Source organism: Triticum urartu, chromosome 4A (assembly GCF_056163025.1).
Source record: "Triticum urartu cultivar PI428250 chromosome 4A, HENAU_Tu73, whole genome shotgun sequence".
Classification (NCBI taxonomy): Eukaryota; Viridiplantae; Streptophyta; class Magnoliopsida; order Poales; family Poaceae; genus Triticum; species Triticum urartu.
Window position 1 is genome coordinate 546,443,764 of NC_141876.1, and position 15,266 is coordinate 546,459,029.

The 15,266-nt window shown below is 49.3% G+C and overlaps 1 protein-coding gene across 1 annotated transcript; it reads right to left on the reverse strand.

Moving 5' to 3' along the window:
- Nucleotides 1-11,638: 11,638 nt before the first annotated feature.
- Nucleotides 11,639-13,397, reverse strand: LOC125554130 (peroxidase 44-like). The gene is made up of 2 exons (XM_048717734.2): nt 13,127-13,397; nt 11,639-12,986 (listed from the first exon to the last, which is right to left on the reverse strand). The coding sequence occupies exons 1-2, from the start codon at nt 13,334-13,336 to the stop codon at nt 12,030-12,032; spliced, it is 1,167 nt and encodes a 388-aa protein (XP_048573691.1). The 5' UTR covers nt 13,337-13,397; the 3' UTR covers nt 11,639-12,029.
- Between the last annotated feature and the right edge of the window lie 1,869 nt (nt 13,398-15,266).

A 15,266-nucleotide genomic window follows, 5' to 3' on the forward strand; every position in this document is an offset into this window, starting at 1 on the left:
ATGTATTCAGATTCAGCAGTGGAGAGTGATACACAGTTCTGCTTCTTTGAAGACCAACATACAAGTGATCGTCCCAGAAAGTGACATGTGCCTGATGTAGACTTGCGATCAACTTTGTCACCAGCATAATCAGCATCCGAAAATCCAACCAAATCAAACTCTGAGCCCTTTGGATACCATAATCCTAGAGTTGGGGTGTGAGCCAAATATCGAAGAATTCGCTTCACAGCTAAGTGATGCGACTCCTTTGGTGTCGCTTGAAATCGAGCACACATGCAAACACTAAGCATGATATCTGGCCTAGATGCACATAAATAAAGCAAAGACCCAATCATGGAGCGGTATACCTTTTGATCGAACTCTTTACCATTGTCGTCGGGACCCAGATGATGCTTGGCTGGCATTGGTGTTGTGAAGCCTTTGCAGTCTTGCATACCGAACTTCTTCAGGCACTCTTTAAGATATTTCTCTTGAGATATGAAGATGCCGTTGCGTTGTTGCCGTATTTGAAGACCGAGAAAGAACTTCAGCTCCCCCATCATGGATGTGACGCCCCCGATTTAATCGTACACTAATCATACACGCAAACGTGTACGATCAAGATCAGGGACTCACGGGAAGATATCACAACACAACTCTACAAATAAAAAGTCATACAAGCATCATATTACAAGCCAGGGGCCTCGAGGGCTCGAATACAAGAGCTTGATCATAGACGAGTCAGCGGAAGCAACAATATCTGAGTACCGACATAAGTTAAACAAGTTTGCCTTAAGAAGGCTAGCACAAACTGGGATACAGATCGAAAGAGACGCAGGCCTCCTGCCTGGGATCCTCCTAACTACTCCTGGTCGTCGTCAGCGGGCATCACGTAGTAGTAGGCACCTCCGGTGTAGTAGGAGTCGTCGTCGAAGGTGGCGTCTGGCTCCTGGGCTCCAACATCTGGTTGCGACAACCAGGTAGAAGGGATAGGGGGAAAAGAGGGAGAAAGCAACCGTGAGTACTCATCCAAAGTACTCGCAAGCAAGGAGCTACACTACATATGCATGGGTATCAAATGGAATAAGGGTATCATATGTGGACTGAACTGCAGAATGCCGGAATAAGAGGGGGATAGCTAGTCCTGTCGAAGACTACGCTTCTGGCAGCCTCCGTCTTGCAGCATGTAGAAGAGAGTAGACTAAAGTCCTCCAAGTAGCATCGCATAGCATAATCCTAACCGATGATCCTCCCCTCGTCGCCCTGTGAGAGAGCGACCACCGGTTGTATCTGGCACTTGGAAGGGTATGTTTTATTAAGTATCCGGTTCTAGTTGTCATAAGGTCACGGTACAACTCCAAGTCGTCCTGTTACCGAAGATCACGGCTATTCGAATAGATTAACTTCCCTGCAGGGGTGCACCACATTCCCCAACACGCTCGATCCCATTTGGCCGGACACACTTTCCTGGGTCATGCCCGGCCTCGGAAGATCAACACGTCGCAGCCCCACCTAGACCAACAGAGAGGTCAGCACGCCGGTCTAAACCTAAGCGCCCAGGGGTCTGGGCCCATCGCCCTTAGCACACCTGCACGTTGCGTGGGCGGCCGGAAGCAGACCTAGCCTAGTGGCGTTCCAGTCCAATCCGGCGCGCGCCGCTCTGTTGCTGACGTCACGAAGGCTTCGGCTGATACCACGACGCCGGGATACCCATAACTACTCCCACGTAGATGGTTAGTGCGTATAGACCAAATGGCCAGACTCAGATCAAATACCCAGATCTCGTTAAACGTGTTAAGTATCCGCGAACGCCGACCAGGGCCAGGGCCAGGCCCACCTCTCTCCTAGGTGGTCTGAACCTGCCCTGTCGCTCCGCCTCAAAGTAACCGTCGGGGGCCGTCGGGAACCCAGGCCCACCTCTACCGGGATGGAGCCACCTGCCCCTTCAGCCCCCATCTCCGAACAGTATCACAGGTCATGTAACTGTGTGAAGTAAATCGTATATGCCCGTGATCACCTCCCGAAGTGATCACGGCCCAGTAGTATAGCATGGCAGACGGACAAGAGTGTAGGGCCACTGATGGAACACTAGCATCCTATACTAAGCAGTAGGATAGCAGGTAATGGTAACAACAGTAATAGCAAGGACAGGCTATGCATCAGGATAGGAATAACGGAAAGCAGTAACATGCTACACTACTCTAATGCAAGCAGTATAGAGAAGAGTAGGCGATATCTGGTGATCAAAGGGGGGGCTTGCCTGGTTGCTCTGGCAAGAGAGAGGGGTCGTCTGTGACGTAGTCGACCACAGGGACATCAGCATCGTCACGGGGTCTACCGAAGAGAAGAGGGGGGAGAAACAGTAAATACATAGCAAGCAAGTGCATATCAGGACAATAGGCAGAGCTAAACATGTTCTAACGCGGTATGAGGCGATACCGGTGAAGGGGGAAAACACCCGGGAAAATATCCCCGGTGTTTCGCGTTTTCGGACAGATGAATCGGAGAGGAAAAGTTGCATGTTTGCTATGCTAGGGATGTGTGGCGGACGAAAGGGCTGCGTATCCGGATTCGTCTTGTTGTTCTGAGCAACTTTCATGTATAAAGTATTTTCATCCAAGGTACGATTTATTTTATTTTAATTTTTAAAGCTTTAAATGATTTTTTTAATTCTGAATTTATTATAATTCGAAAATAAAAACAGGATATACTTTCTATACCCATCGTGGGAGCCATAGTGGATGACAGGTGGGACCAAGGGGTCCAGTCGACTTAGTCAACAGTCTAGTCAACAGTCAATTGTTTGACTGTTGACTGGTCAAAACTACAGATCGGGCCCAGGCGTCATTGACACATATTCAACATTTTCTTTTAAGTGGATAATTAGAGGGGGTCCACCTGTCATTGACTAGTATTTTAATAGGTTTATTTAACTAGTTAATTTAGAAGCGGGGATCCACATGTCATCTACTATTAGACTAATTAACTAGTACTCCTACTAATTAAACTACTCCTAACTAGCATGACCGGCCACACACGGCTATGGCACAGCTGGCCACACACACTCCCGCACACACACATCACGTAGCTAGAAGTTGATTCTATTATCTGAACATAGCATTTTGCGATTTTTATATGATTTAATCCAGGCATCGAAGAGATTTGGTCCAATGGGATAAAATGGAGTTCGTCATGCAAACTTTCTACTCATACTATTTTTGCTCATGTTAGTAGTTGGTTAACCACCATTTAGAGACAGTATAGAGGGTTAGTCATTGTAAAAATAAGAAAGCCAGCTAGTAGCATCTACAGTAGCAAGCACTAGGCAAGAGCAGCGGCGGCTAGAAATAGCAGGAGCAGTAAAAAAAAGCAGCGCAGCAGCATGCATCAGTAGCAAGCAGCGGCCAGTCGGGGCGAGGGTGCTACCGGCGAGCGGGCGGCGTGGGCTGGCGGCCAACGCCGGGCGCGGTGACGCACGACCTGGAGGGCGTGCGGCGAAGGAAGCAGGGCGCGGCCGGTCGGCGCGGCCAGGCGGGCGCAGCAAATAGCAATGGCAGCGCCATAGTAGCGTCAGCAACAGAGCAGTAGCAGCGGGCACAAGTAGAGCAGCAGCAGCAAGAAGCAGAGCAGCAGTATGCAGGGGGGTGCGGCCTCGGGCGTACGCGCACGCGCGAGGGCGCCGGCCTCAGGCGGGCAGAGGCGCTGGGAGCGCGCCCGGTGTGGCTACGGCAGGGTCTGGCCATGGCGAACTCAGGTGGGGGCGGGTCTACGGCGCCGATTCCAAGGGGAGAAACAAGGGGAACGGGAGGAGGGCCTCACAGTGGAGGACGCGTGCGAGCTCGAGGGGTCGGGGAGGCCGGCGGCTGTCGGAGACGACCGAATCGAAGGCGGCGAGCTCGGGGCAGAGCTTGAAGATGATGTCAAGCTTGGCAGTGCCCCGGCTTGAAGTTGAGGGCGGGGATGACGTGGAGGAGTCCGGCGGAGCTCCTGGGCGGGCAGAGACGGCGAGAAGAGGCGGTTGACCGCGGTAATGGCGACGAGGTGGCCTCGGGGGCAACGAGCGGAACGCAGAGGGGCGAGGGGTGCCCAGATCCATTGAGGAGGGGGGGGAGTGAGGGAAGAGAGCTAGGGTTTGGCCCGGGGCGAGGCCTTATAGGAGTGGGGGTGCCGGCGGATGGCCGCCACGGCAACGACCGGTGCCGTGGCAGGCATCGGCCATGGCCACGGGGTGGTTCGTGAACAGGGGAGGAGAGGAGGGGTGCGCCTGGGCCGGTGGTCCAGTTGGCCCAGGGAGGTGGGTGGTTTCTTTTATTTTTGTTTTTATGTTCCTTTGTTTATTTTCTCTCTGTTTTATTTTAGTTTCACATTGCTATAGTTTAGATAAAATACCAAACTAGTTCCTAATTTAGTTTCATAAATATGTCACTGCCCCATTAGTTCGGGCAATTAAATAAATTAGTTTAATATTTCATTAATTGAATAGGGCATTGAATTATCTGTTCCTGCTACCGTTTTATTTATCTCAAAATATTTAAACAATTTCTAAAAGTGTGGTTACTTCACCAAAATAATTTATGGATTATTTTCCGCAAACCGAACATTTTAGTTTTACGTTTGAAAACTTTTGATGTTTGCCATTAATCTCAAATTTGAATTTGATTCGTTTTGAACTAACGCGAGATTAGCAACAGTAACCATCGTGACATGGCATCATTAATAGAGGTTTACTGTAGCTTAACTACCCGGGCGTCACAATGGACATCTGATATTGCTCTTGCATCATATATCCAAACTCTTCACTATACTTCTGATTGGTGCAGCCGAAGATAATGTCATCCACATATATTTGGCACACAAACAGTTCACCATCATATGTATTCGTGAAAAGAGTGGGATCCAGGGAACCAGGTATGAAGCCTTTGCTTTTCAGAAAGTACTTGAGTGTATCATACCAGGCCCTAGGGGCTTGTTTGAGGCCATACAGTGCCTTGTTGAGCTTGTATACCATATCAGGATGTTTTGGATTTTCAAAGCCAGGTGGTTGTGCAACATACACTTCTTCTTCAATCTTGCCATTGAGAAAGGCACTTTTCACATCCATCTGATAGAGAAGTATGTTATGATGATTTGCATAGGCCAGCAGTATGCGTATGGCTTCAAGCCTAGCCACAGGAGCAAATGTTTCATCGAAGTCAATGCCCTCCACTTGAGTATATCCTTGAGCAACGAGACGAGCTTTGTTTCTGACAACTTGACCATGCTCATCTTGCTTGTTGCGGTATATCCATTTGGTGCCTATTATGTTGTGCTTCCGTGGATCAGGACGCTTAACCAGTTCTCATACATTATTCAGCTCAAACTGTTGAAGCTCTTCTTACATAGTTTGAATCCATTCAGGTTCCATGAAGGCTTCTTCAACTTTCTTGGGTTCTGATATTGAGACGAATGCGAAATGCCCACAGAAGTTTGTTAGCTGAGTTGCCCTTGAACGAGTGAGTGGACCAGGTGCATTGATGCTGTCAAGTATTTTGTCAATTTGTACTTCATTTGCAACACGAGGGTGTGTGGGGCGAAGACTTTGCTCTTGCTGATCTATGTGGTCATTTGAAGGTATATCTTCAGGCTGAGCATTGTCTTCATGTGGATCAGGTGCTGAGATGATAAGTTCTTCTTCAGGATGAGCTTCAGAAGGTACAATCTCTCCAGTTCCCATAAGCTTGATTGATTCATTAGCTGGAACTTCATCTAGCACATTTGGCAATTGCTCTCTTTGTGATCCATTGGTTTCATCAAATCGCACATCCACTGTTTCAACCACTTTGTAGTGGAAGAGATTGAAGACTCTGTAGGAGTGTGAATCCTTTCCATATCCAAGCATGAAGCCTTCATGTGCTTTTGGTGCAAACTTTGAGGTGTGGTGTGGGTCCTTGATCCAGCATTTTGCGCCAAATACTCTGAAGTAACTGACATTTGGCTTCTTGCCAGTTAGGAGTTCATAAGATGTCTTGTTCAGAAGCTTGTGAAGATAAACACGATTGATTGTATGGCATGCAGTGTCAATGGCTTCAGTCCAGAATTTTCTTGGAGTCTTGTATTCATCTAGCATTGTTCTGGCCATCTCAATGAGTGTTCTGTTCTTGCGTTCGACGACGCCATTCTGCTGTGGCGTGTATGGAGCTGAGAATTCATGTGTGATCCCCAAGGTATCCAGATTAATCATCAACAATTACGAAGCCATAGAGGCATGCAGAAGTAGTAAAAGTCGAGTAGTGAGTGGGACCGAAAAGATCCATGTGAAGCAGTTCGAAGGGTTGTGTAGTAGTCATGATTGTCTTCGAAGGATGTTTTGCCCTTGTCATCTTCCCTACTTCACAGGCACCGCATAAATGATCTTTCTTGAACTTGACGCCTTCTATGCCTATGACATGCTTCTTCTTTGCAAGGGTGTAGAGGTTCCTCATGCCAGCATGCCCAAGCCTTCCATGCCAAAGCCAGCATTCTGAAGCTTTTGCAAGAAGACATACTACAAGTTGTGGTCCTGCTGAGAAATCTACCACGTACAAATCATCTTTCCGATACCCTTCAAACACTAGAGATTTGTCAGATTCCATAAGCACCAGGCAGCGATATTTGCCAAACATTACAATCATACTCAAATCGCAAAGCATTGAGACAAACATTAAGTTGAAGCCAAGGGATTCAACAAGCATGACTTTATCCATGTGTTGATCCCTTGAGATTGCAACTCTACCTAGACCCAATACCTTACTTTTACTAGTGTCAGCAAATGTAATGTGGCTCTTGTCGGATGGACGTAAAGTTGAGTCCATGAGAAGGCTTCTTTTGCCAGTCATGTGATTTGTACACCCACTGTCAATAATCCATTCTGAAGACTCTGAAGTCACTGGTGTCGTACCCTACAGTGCAGTTAGGGGGATAGGCTTCACGAAGGGTATTGTGAAGCATAAACATTTGACGAACCAGTGGATTATGAAAACTTAAATCCAGATTAGGACTAATAGGGAGAGTAGCAAGCGATTCAGGAACGAAGTACATAATGATGCCATTAGGGCATTTTATCTTGCGCCCTACAAGATTTTTAAGGTCCCCAGCAATAGCATCAGAAGATTTTGTTTTTCTGCTGGAGACCTTTCCCTGCAAAAGAGAGTTAAGCTTTCTTAACCACCCACATCTTCAAGGGTGGCTTAGAAGCAATAAGTCTAAGTGCAGCATCTGAGAATTTTGGCTTTGAGGCCTTAGCAAACAGTCTAGCAGGTGGACAATAATACTCATAAGAATAAGCAGAATAATTTTTGGTCATATGAACATGACGGTTTGAAGAACCGCTCTCATATTCGTATGCCTGAGTATGGTTTCCCTGCAAAACATTAGCGTTAGTGCGACTCAGGTGATTCCTCTGTTCATATGAAGCCTTTGGACCGTATGAAGCCTTTGGTCTGAGGTTTGTCTTCTTCAAGTGAGGTGTCATGAAGACATTCACAGGAAGATTTTCCAAACACTTTTTCGGAACCCAGATCTTTTTCATAGGCGGTCCATTCCTGCAGTTAGTACCAATGTACCTGGCAAACACTTCACCATTCTGATTCTTAAACAGTTTATAGTTTGCATCAAAGGATTCATCAATGATAATAGGGTTAGCACAAGTGAAGCCAGATAAATTGGATGGATCTGCTGATAGTTCCTTTGCAGCAACCCATGTAGTTTTGGGGTACTGCTCAGGTTTCCAGTAAGAGCCATCTGCATTGATTTTCCTCACAAATCCAACACCCTCTTTCCTAGGGTTTCGGTTCAGAATCTGCTTCTTAAGGACATCACATAATGTCTGATGCCCTTTCAGACTTTTGTACATCCCTGTTTCAAGCAATGTCTTCAACCTAGCATTCTCATCAGCAATAACAGTGGTATCCTCAGCAGAGGGGTTAGTTACCACATCAACAGTCGAAGATATTGGAACAGTAGTAGCAGTGGAACATTCAGCAACAGAAGTAGCATTATCACGCTCAATGCATTTAAGACATGGTGGTTCAAATCCTTCCTGAGCGGGACTGATCTGTTCGGCGCGAAGTGACTCGTTTTCCTTTTGAAGATCTTCATGAGCCACCCTCAATTTCTCAAGTTCTTGCTTCCTTTGAAGATAGTCATAGGAAAGCTTTTCATGAGTTGTTGAGAGAGTATCATGACGATCTTCAAGTTCCTGATACTTAACGTGAAGGTTTTTTATGTCTTCAATTAAGGATTCAGATCGAGTCATTTCAGCACCCAACAGATCATCGCTTCTGTCTAACAGTTTTTGAATATGTTCCATAGCTTTCTGTTGTTCAGTTGCAATTTTAGCAAGTGTTTTGTAGCTAGGTTTTGAATCACATTCAGAGTCATCGTCACTAGATGTTTCATAGCGAGTAGTGCGTGTGTTTACCTTGGCACCGCGTGCCATGAAGCAGTAGGTAGGAGTGGAGTCGTTCTTGTCGTTTGCGTCGGTGTCGGTGATGCAGTCATTGTCTTCAGTGTTGAAGATGGACTTCAGCGTTATATCGACTAGAGGGGGGGTGAATAGGCGATTTTTATGAAAGTCTTCAAAGCTTGGGAGTTATGAAGACAAACAGTGAAGATTATGCCTATTGCTATGCAGCGGAAGTTAGATTACACAAGGCAAGCCATGGTCAAGTATTCAGTATAGTGAAAGCACAGAGACAACAGCTTCAGTGTAATAAGGATCAGGTAGGAAGAAGTTATGAAGCCAAACAGATCATACATTCACGTTGTGAAGACAAAAGATAAAGCAAGCATGCAATGGCTTCACAATGAATAACTGTAAGTAAAAGGAAGTGAAGATGAAACCAGTGACACGTTGAAGACAATGATTTGTTGGACCAGTTCCAGTTGCTGTGACAACTGTACGTCTGGTTGGAGCGGCTAGGTATTTAAACCAAAGGACACACAGTCCCGGACACCCAGTCAAGGACACTTAGTCCAAGACACCCAGTCCTCACCGTTTTCTCCTTGAGCTAAGGTCACACAGACCTCGCCTAATCACTCTGGTAAGTCTTCAAGGTAGACTCCCAAACCTTCACAGACTTCGTTCACTGGCAATCCACAATTTCTCTTGGATGCTCTGAACGCGACGCCTAACCGTCTGGAGGATGCACAGTCCTCAAGTGTAATAAGTCTTCAGATCACACAGACACGAAGACTTAAGTGATGCCCAATTTACTCTGGCTCTGGGTGGTTAGGGCTTTTCTCCTCACTAGGAATTTTTCTCTCAAAGGCTTCGAGGTGGGTTGCTCTCAAACGACAAAAGCCGTGCACTAAAATCTGAGCAGCCAACCGTTTATGGTTGTGGGGGGTGGACTATTTATAGCCACTTGGCAACCCGACCTGATCTGTCCGAAATGACCCTGGGTCACTAAGGAACTGACACGTGTACCAACGGTCGAATTTTGAACTCACACGGCAACTTTACTTGGGCTACAAGTAAAGCTGACTTGTCTGACTCTGGACAAGATTTTCTCTCAAAGTCTTCGCTCGAAGACATAGGATTTGAATTAGGCATCACTTCAGTCATTCTGACTGGTTCTCTTGGACCCCACTTAACAGTACGGTGATTCCTATGACACAACATAAATGAAATAAAACTACGAAGGATCTAAGTCTTCGAGTTCCATAAGCTTCATAGGGAGTCTTCTCATGTCATTGTCTTCAATATGAATATCTTCATAAACCACCATTGTCTTCAATGTCTTCGTACTTTTTAGGGGTCATCTCTGGTAATAAAACCGAATCAATGAGGGACTTCTACCTGTGTTTTCCTGCAATTCTCACAAACACGTTAGTCCCTCAACTAGGTTTGTCGTCAATACTCCAAAACCAACTAGGGGTGGCACTAGATGCACTTACAATGCGCGCCCATTCCAGGGCCGCGTCGTCGTCGTCGAGCTCCGTCTTCACCGGCGCGGCCGGCTCCTTCTTCACCGGCGTGAGCCCCGGCTCCGTCTTTGGCTTGACGAAGCGCGGAGGAGGAGCCGACGAGGAGGCGCGCCGACCGCCCTTGTTGATGACGATGCCGGCGCTGCGAGTGCGCCGGCCGAGCGGCGTCTCCGCCGCGGGCTCGGCCTTGATGCCGAGCAGAACCGGAGTACCGGAGGAGTGCGAGGAAGATCGCGAGGAGGAAGAAGAGGAGGAGGACCCGAACCTCCTTGGCGCCCATGGCCCGGCGTGTCGGTGGTGCGCCGGGGCGACCATCCTCGCCGGGTACGCCAACGGCGGGTCGTTGCCGCCCTCAAGGTACGTCAGCACGCCCTCGAGTGTGCGGCCGGGGACGCCCCACCACAGGTGGCGCCCCTCGCTGTTCTTCTGGCCGCCGACCACCGGCGCGTCGTTGGTGGACGCCAACCGCTGCTGCTGGCGGCGCTCGAAGTACGCCGCCCAAGCCGCGTGGTTGTCGGTGGCGTACTGGGGGAGGGAGAGCTGGGCGTCGGTGAGGGAGGCGCGTACGACCTCGACCTCCTCGGCGAAGTATTTAGGCTTGGCCATGGCGTCGGGCAACGGGGGAATGGGCACTCCCCCGTCGCTGAGTCTCCACCCCGTCGGCCCGGCGCGCATGTCTGGCGGCGCCGGGATGTTCGCCTGGAACAGGAGCCAGGACTCCTGTTCGCGCAGCGAACGGCGGCCGAAGCCGTTGGCCGCCGCCTCGTCTCCGGGGAAACGCTCTGCCATGGCGACGGACTCGGGAGAGGTAGAGAGGGAGAGGGAGGGGCTGGGCGGCAGCGCTCGGGAGAGGTAGAGGGAGGAGCTGGGCGACGGCGAGGGGCGGGGCTGGTGTGGGCACAGGCGAGTGAGGCCACCAGCTATATAGCCGCGCCGCGCCCGTGTGAACGCGTGCGAGGGAGGGGAGGCGAAAATCGGGCTCCTGGGGGCGCGACTGAGCCGTTTTTTTGGCGTCGGCGCGAGAAAATCGCCTGGGGAGACCTTCCTGAGGCGCGGCTGGAGATACTCTAAAACTTAATATGGATGCCTCTTTTAATCATAACCTACTTTGTGGCACGACCGACATTGTTTTAAGGGACGATAAAGGAAAGCTCATTGCAGGGGTGAATTAGAGAATTGATTAGTGCACGGATGTCCTGACGGTGTAAACTTTGGCGCTTAGATATGGTCTATCCATTGCTCAAAGGACGGGTTGCAACCGTATTGCTATAAACTCAGATAGCCTGGAGGTCATTGAAACCATGAGCAACGGAGGACAGACGGCGAGTACATTGGCGGCAGTGTTTGACGATTGTTACGTTTTGGCTTATGAATTTCTCATTACTAGATTCGAGCACTGTAATAGGGAAGCAAATAAGGTAACCCATGAACTTGCTAAGTTAGCTAAATTTTCTACAACTTTTGACTGGTTTGAAGAGTCTTTGAGTGAAATTGTACCACTCTTCATAAAAGATGTAATTGTTATTGAAAATGAATAAAGATCTGTGTTTTTTCATTAAAAAAAGAAGTTGCATCCCAAGCCAACAAGATGTCTCCTCCTGCTTATCGTCAATGAAGCCAGCCAAAGCTGGATCTTTAAAGAAAAAAAACATAATAATACACAAAGTAAGTGTATCCATCGAAACAAGAACACTGCACAATGTATGACTATGCATAAAAGGAAGCCAAAAACAAAACTGGTACAATATTATTCCGCACCCAGCCAAAAAAACTTGGTTACAAGAACAAATACAACAAAAAATTAAGACAAACTGGAGCCCTACGGTCGCTGTTAAAAACTCGACGCGATATTAGTTTCGAAAGAAAAAAATCAACCAAGCATTAAGTAACTAGCCGAAGTATGGTAGTACGTCACTCGTTCCTTCTACAATCAAGGAAGAGAGTACCGCGAGGAAGAAGAAGAGTAATTCAAAGCGCAATTAATCAATTTGATGGAGACGCTGCTGGATGGAGGCCTACGTGCGTCGCCGGAGAGGTGGGCGGGGCGACAGCTCGTAGTTACGTACGTACGCGGTGTGGCAGTGACGCGCTCACGCGCACTGCTTCTAGTCGCTGCGGAGCTTGTGCTTGCCGGACGCCTTCTTGTGGGGCTTCTCGGCCTTAGCGTCCGCGTTGCCGGCGGCGGCATCCGGCTGTCCGTCCTCGTGCCCCTGCGAGACGATGCTTGACACCTGCTCCTGCTTGTTGCCGGCCGCCAAGCCGTCCAGGTCCTCAGGGTCGACGGAGCTGATCCGTATGACCGAGGGGCCGTCGCTGGACATGGGGTTGTTGAACTCGTTGCATGCCTTCCTGACCTCGCCGTCCTTGCCGGTGATGGCCTTGAGCACGGTGAGCTTCTCCATGGCCTTGCCGAATGCCGACGCGAAGTCCTCTTTGGGCTTGTTGAGCATGTCCTTGAGTATGGGCCCCGTCTTCTCGTCGATGGCGAGGAGGCGGTCGATGGTGAGCGGCATCTTCTCGGCGATGGCGTTGGCGAAGAAGGAGTTGTCAACGGTGTTGGGGTTGGACTGGTCCATGTTGACGAAGCCCGGTTCCCGGTTGGGCCCGTCGCAGAGCTTGCTGATGCTGGCGCGATAGCCCGGCTCCATGGGCGAGGCGTCGGGCTCGATGAAGATGCACCTGACCTTGCCGATGCTGTGGCCGCCGGCGAGCAGCAGCACCATCTCCTCGGCGGTGAAGCCGGCCTTCACGAAGTCGGCTGTGACCTGGGGCACGGGGATGTCCGGGCCGGGCAGGTTGTCGTCGGAATCCTCGCGGTTGGAGACGAGCGAGTCGCGGCGGCCCGTGGGGACCGCGTAGTCCGGGCCGCCGGAGAGTTTCACGGAGTCGCGGGTGGCGAGGGAGATGATGTCGGCGCAGGACACCGTGTTGGGGCACTTGGCCTCCAGCTCCTTCTTGGCCTCGTCGATGATCTCGTAGCCGCGCACCGAGATGTTGGGCCCGGCCTCCTTCTCGGAGCTTTGGTTGGACAGCGGGTCGATGAGGATGGACGCGTCGCACCCCTGACATAACATAAAAACACCCATGCATGCATGCACGCAGAGGCGGCAGATCAACCCACATTTTCTCTCCATCAAGGACGGATTCCAATCAAATCTCTACCCTAACTAATCAAAGAACCAAACGAGGGCGGCGTGCGTACATTGGCGAAGCAGTCGTGGAAGAGGAGGCGGAGGAGGCCGGCGGCGGTGCTGGGGTCGTCCTTCATTTTCTTCTCGATGACGGCGGCGACGATCTTCTCGGCGTCCGGGCAGGACTCCTTGTAGAAGTCGGGGGCGAGATCGGCGGAGGCCAGCGGCGCGGCGGCGGCCGCGAGGAGGCCGAGGGCGAGGACCAGGCGACAGGCGTCCATGGTTGTGGATCCAATGCAAGCAAGGTGCGCGGGTGTGTAGCAAGGCCTTGCCGTGCTGGAGCACACGGCCGGCCCGCGTTTAATACCCTGGCGGTCAACGAGGAGCCCCGCGCGCCGCGGCCAGGGCGCGCATCAGTGGGTGGCTGTCAGTCACTTTCGACTTCCTGGTCTGTCTAATAATAGCAAGGGGCCGTGTCTTCCCTCCGTTTGCTCCTCTCTTCTCCATCACCATCGGCATGCCGCATGTATATGCATGTACTACCAGCTATAGATAAATCTTGAAAAAGTAGTAATCCGGAGACAATTATTTTTTCAGACAAATGATGAATTTTATTGGCTCAAAATGAAGCAGCAAGGTAATACAAGAGAAATGATTTTATAGCGGGAATGTTTTTTTAAATACGTCATAAACATTTTTCAAATGTTGTTAAACATTTTGTAATACACAATGGACACTTTTATAATACACCATGAATTTTTTTAAATGGACGAACATTTAAAAAATACATGGATATTTTTTAGTTTCTTTATTCATTAATTTTTTAACAACACATGAATATTTTAACACTTTAATTGATTGTATATAAATTACAAGATAAGTTGATTATGTGTAACTAGATTGAAAAAGTTTAATTGATCTCTAAACTTATTATTTATTTTCACACGCAAAAATAGAGAAATAAAAAAGGTGAAATAAAAAGGAAAATGCTTAAAATCAGGGGGGGTCGCAGATCCGTGTCCGCTGCCCTTCTATGCATGCCACGTGCCCCATGTCCGTCACCACTAGTTTTTTGCATTTGGCTCCTTCTTGCATATTTTAACACTTTAATTGATTATCAATAAATTATTAAGATAAGTTGATTCTGTATAACTAGATTGTAAAAAATTCACCAATCTCTAAACTTATTAGTTATTTTCACAGAAAAAAAGAGAAATAGAAAAAAAAGATGAAAATGCTTTAAATCATCGGGGCGGGGGGGGGGGGGGGGGTCGTAGATCCGTGGCCGCCGCCCTCTCTGCATACGACGTGCCCCATGTTCGCCACCACTAGTTTTTGCATTTGGCTCGTTCTTGCAATCTTTCTCATCGCAACAATGGGTCTGTTGCGGGATCTGGATCCTTAAGAGAAGTCGCCTCTCGTGCTCTTCATGAGCTTCCGTCGAGTAGCCACCTCCTCGCGTTGTTTCGACTGTGAGCTCCTGTCGAGTTGCCGCCTCCCTGCGTTGCTTCGACCGTCGCCACCAGCTAGCACGCGCAACAAGCTTCCCTGGCGAGCTACACGTTGTTACAACGCATGCAAGCCAGCGGCGCTCCTCCCGAGCTCCTGTCGAGTCACCGTCTCCCTGCGCTGCTCCGACTGCCCCGAGCTCCTGTCGAGTCACCGCCTTCCCGCGCTGCTCCGACTGCCCCGAGCTTCCATCGAGTCACCGCCTCTCTGCGCTGCTTGCCACCACTAGCTCTCGCCGCTGACTAGCACGCCGATGAGCTTCTCTAGCGAGAGCGCTCTGTTGGAAGGTGTGCAAGCCACTGGCACTTTGGCGTCGGCAAGCACGCCGGCAAGCTTCTCTGGAGAACTTCTCCAGCGAGCTTCTCCGATGAGCTGCACACAACTACCATTAGAATGCTCTCCGCAACATGTCCGGTGCTGCAAAAGGTTTTCTATAACATGAGCTATGTTGCAAAAATTACTGTAGTAAATGATCAACAAAATTAAACGCTTTAAGGTGATTGCAACAACGATCCTGTTGCAGAGGGCCTTCTGCAACATCACTTTTGTTGCAAAAGAGTGGCTGCTTACGTGGGTAGATCCAACGTCCATTAGCAGGCAGCGGATCTTTTCTCATTATCCGCCCGTCGCCCGATAAATAAAAGGAAAGAAAGAATTAAACAAGAAAAAAAACTGCCCTACTTGTGCCGGCCCATGAGTGCG

Excerpts from the sequence above, each read along its gene's own strand:
- LOC125554130 (XM_048717734.2), bottom strand. The coding sequence starts at position 13,336 with ATGGACGCCTGTCGCCTGGTCCTCGCCCTCGGCCTCCTCGCGGCCGCC. Across the intron at positions 12,987-13,126 it reads TCCACGACTGCTTCGCCAAT|GGGTGCGACGCGTCCATCCT; the intron begins GTACGCACGCCG and ends ATGTTATGTCAG.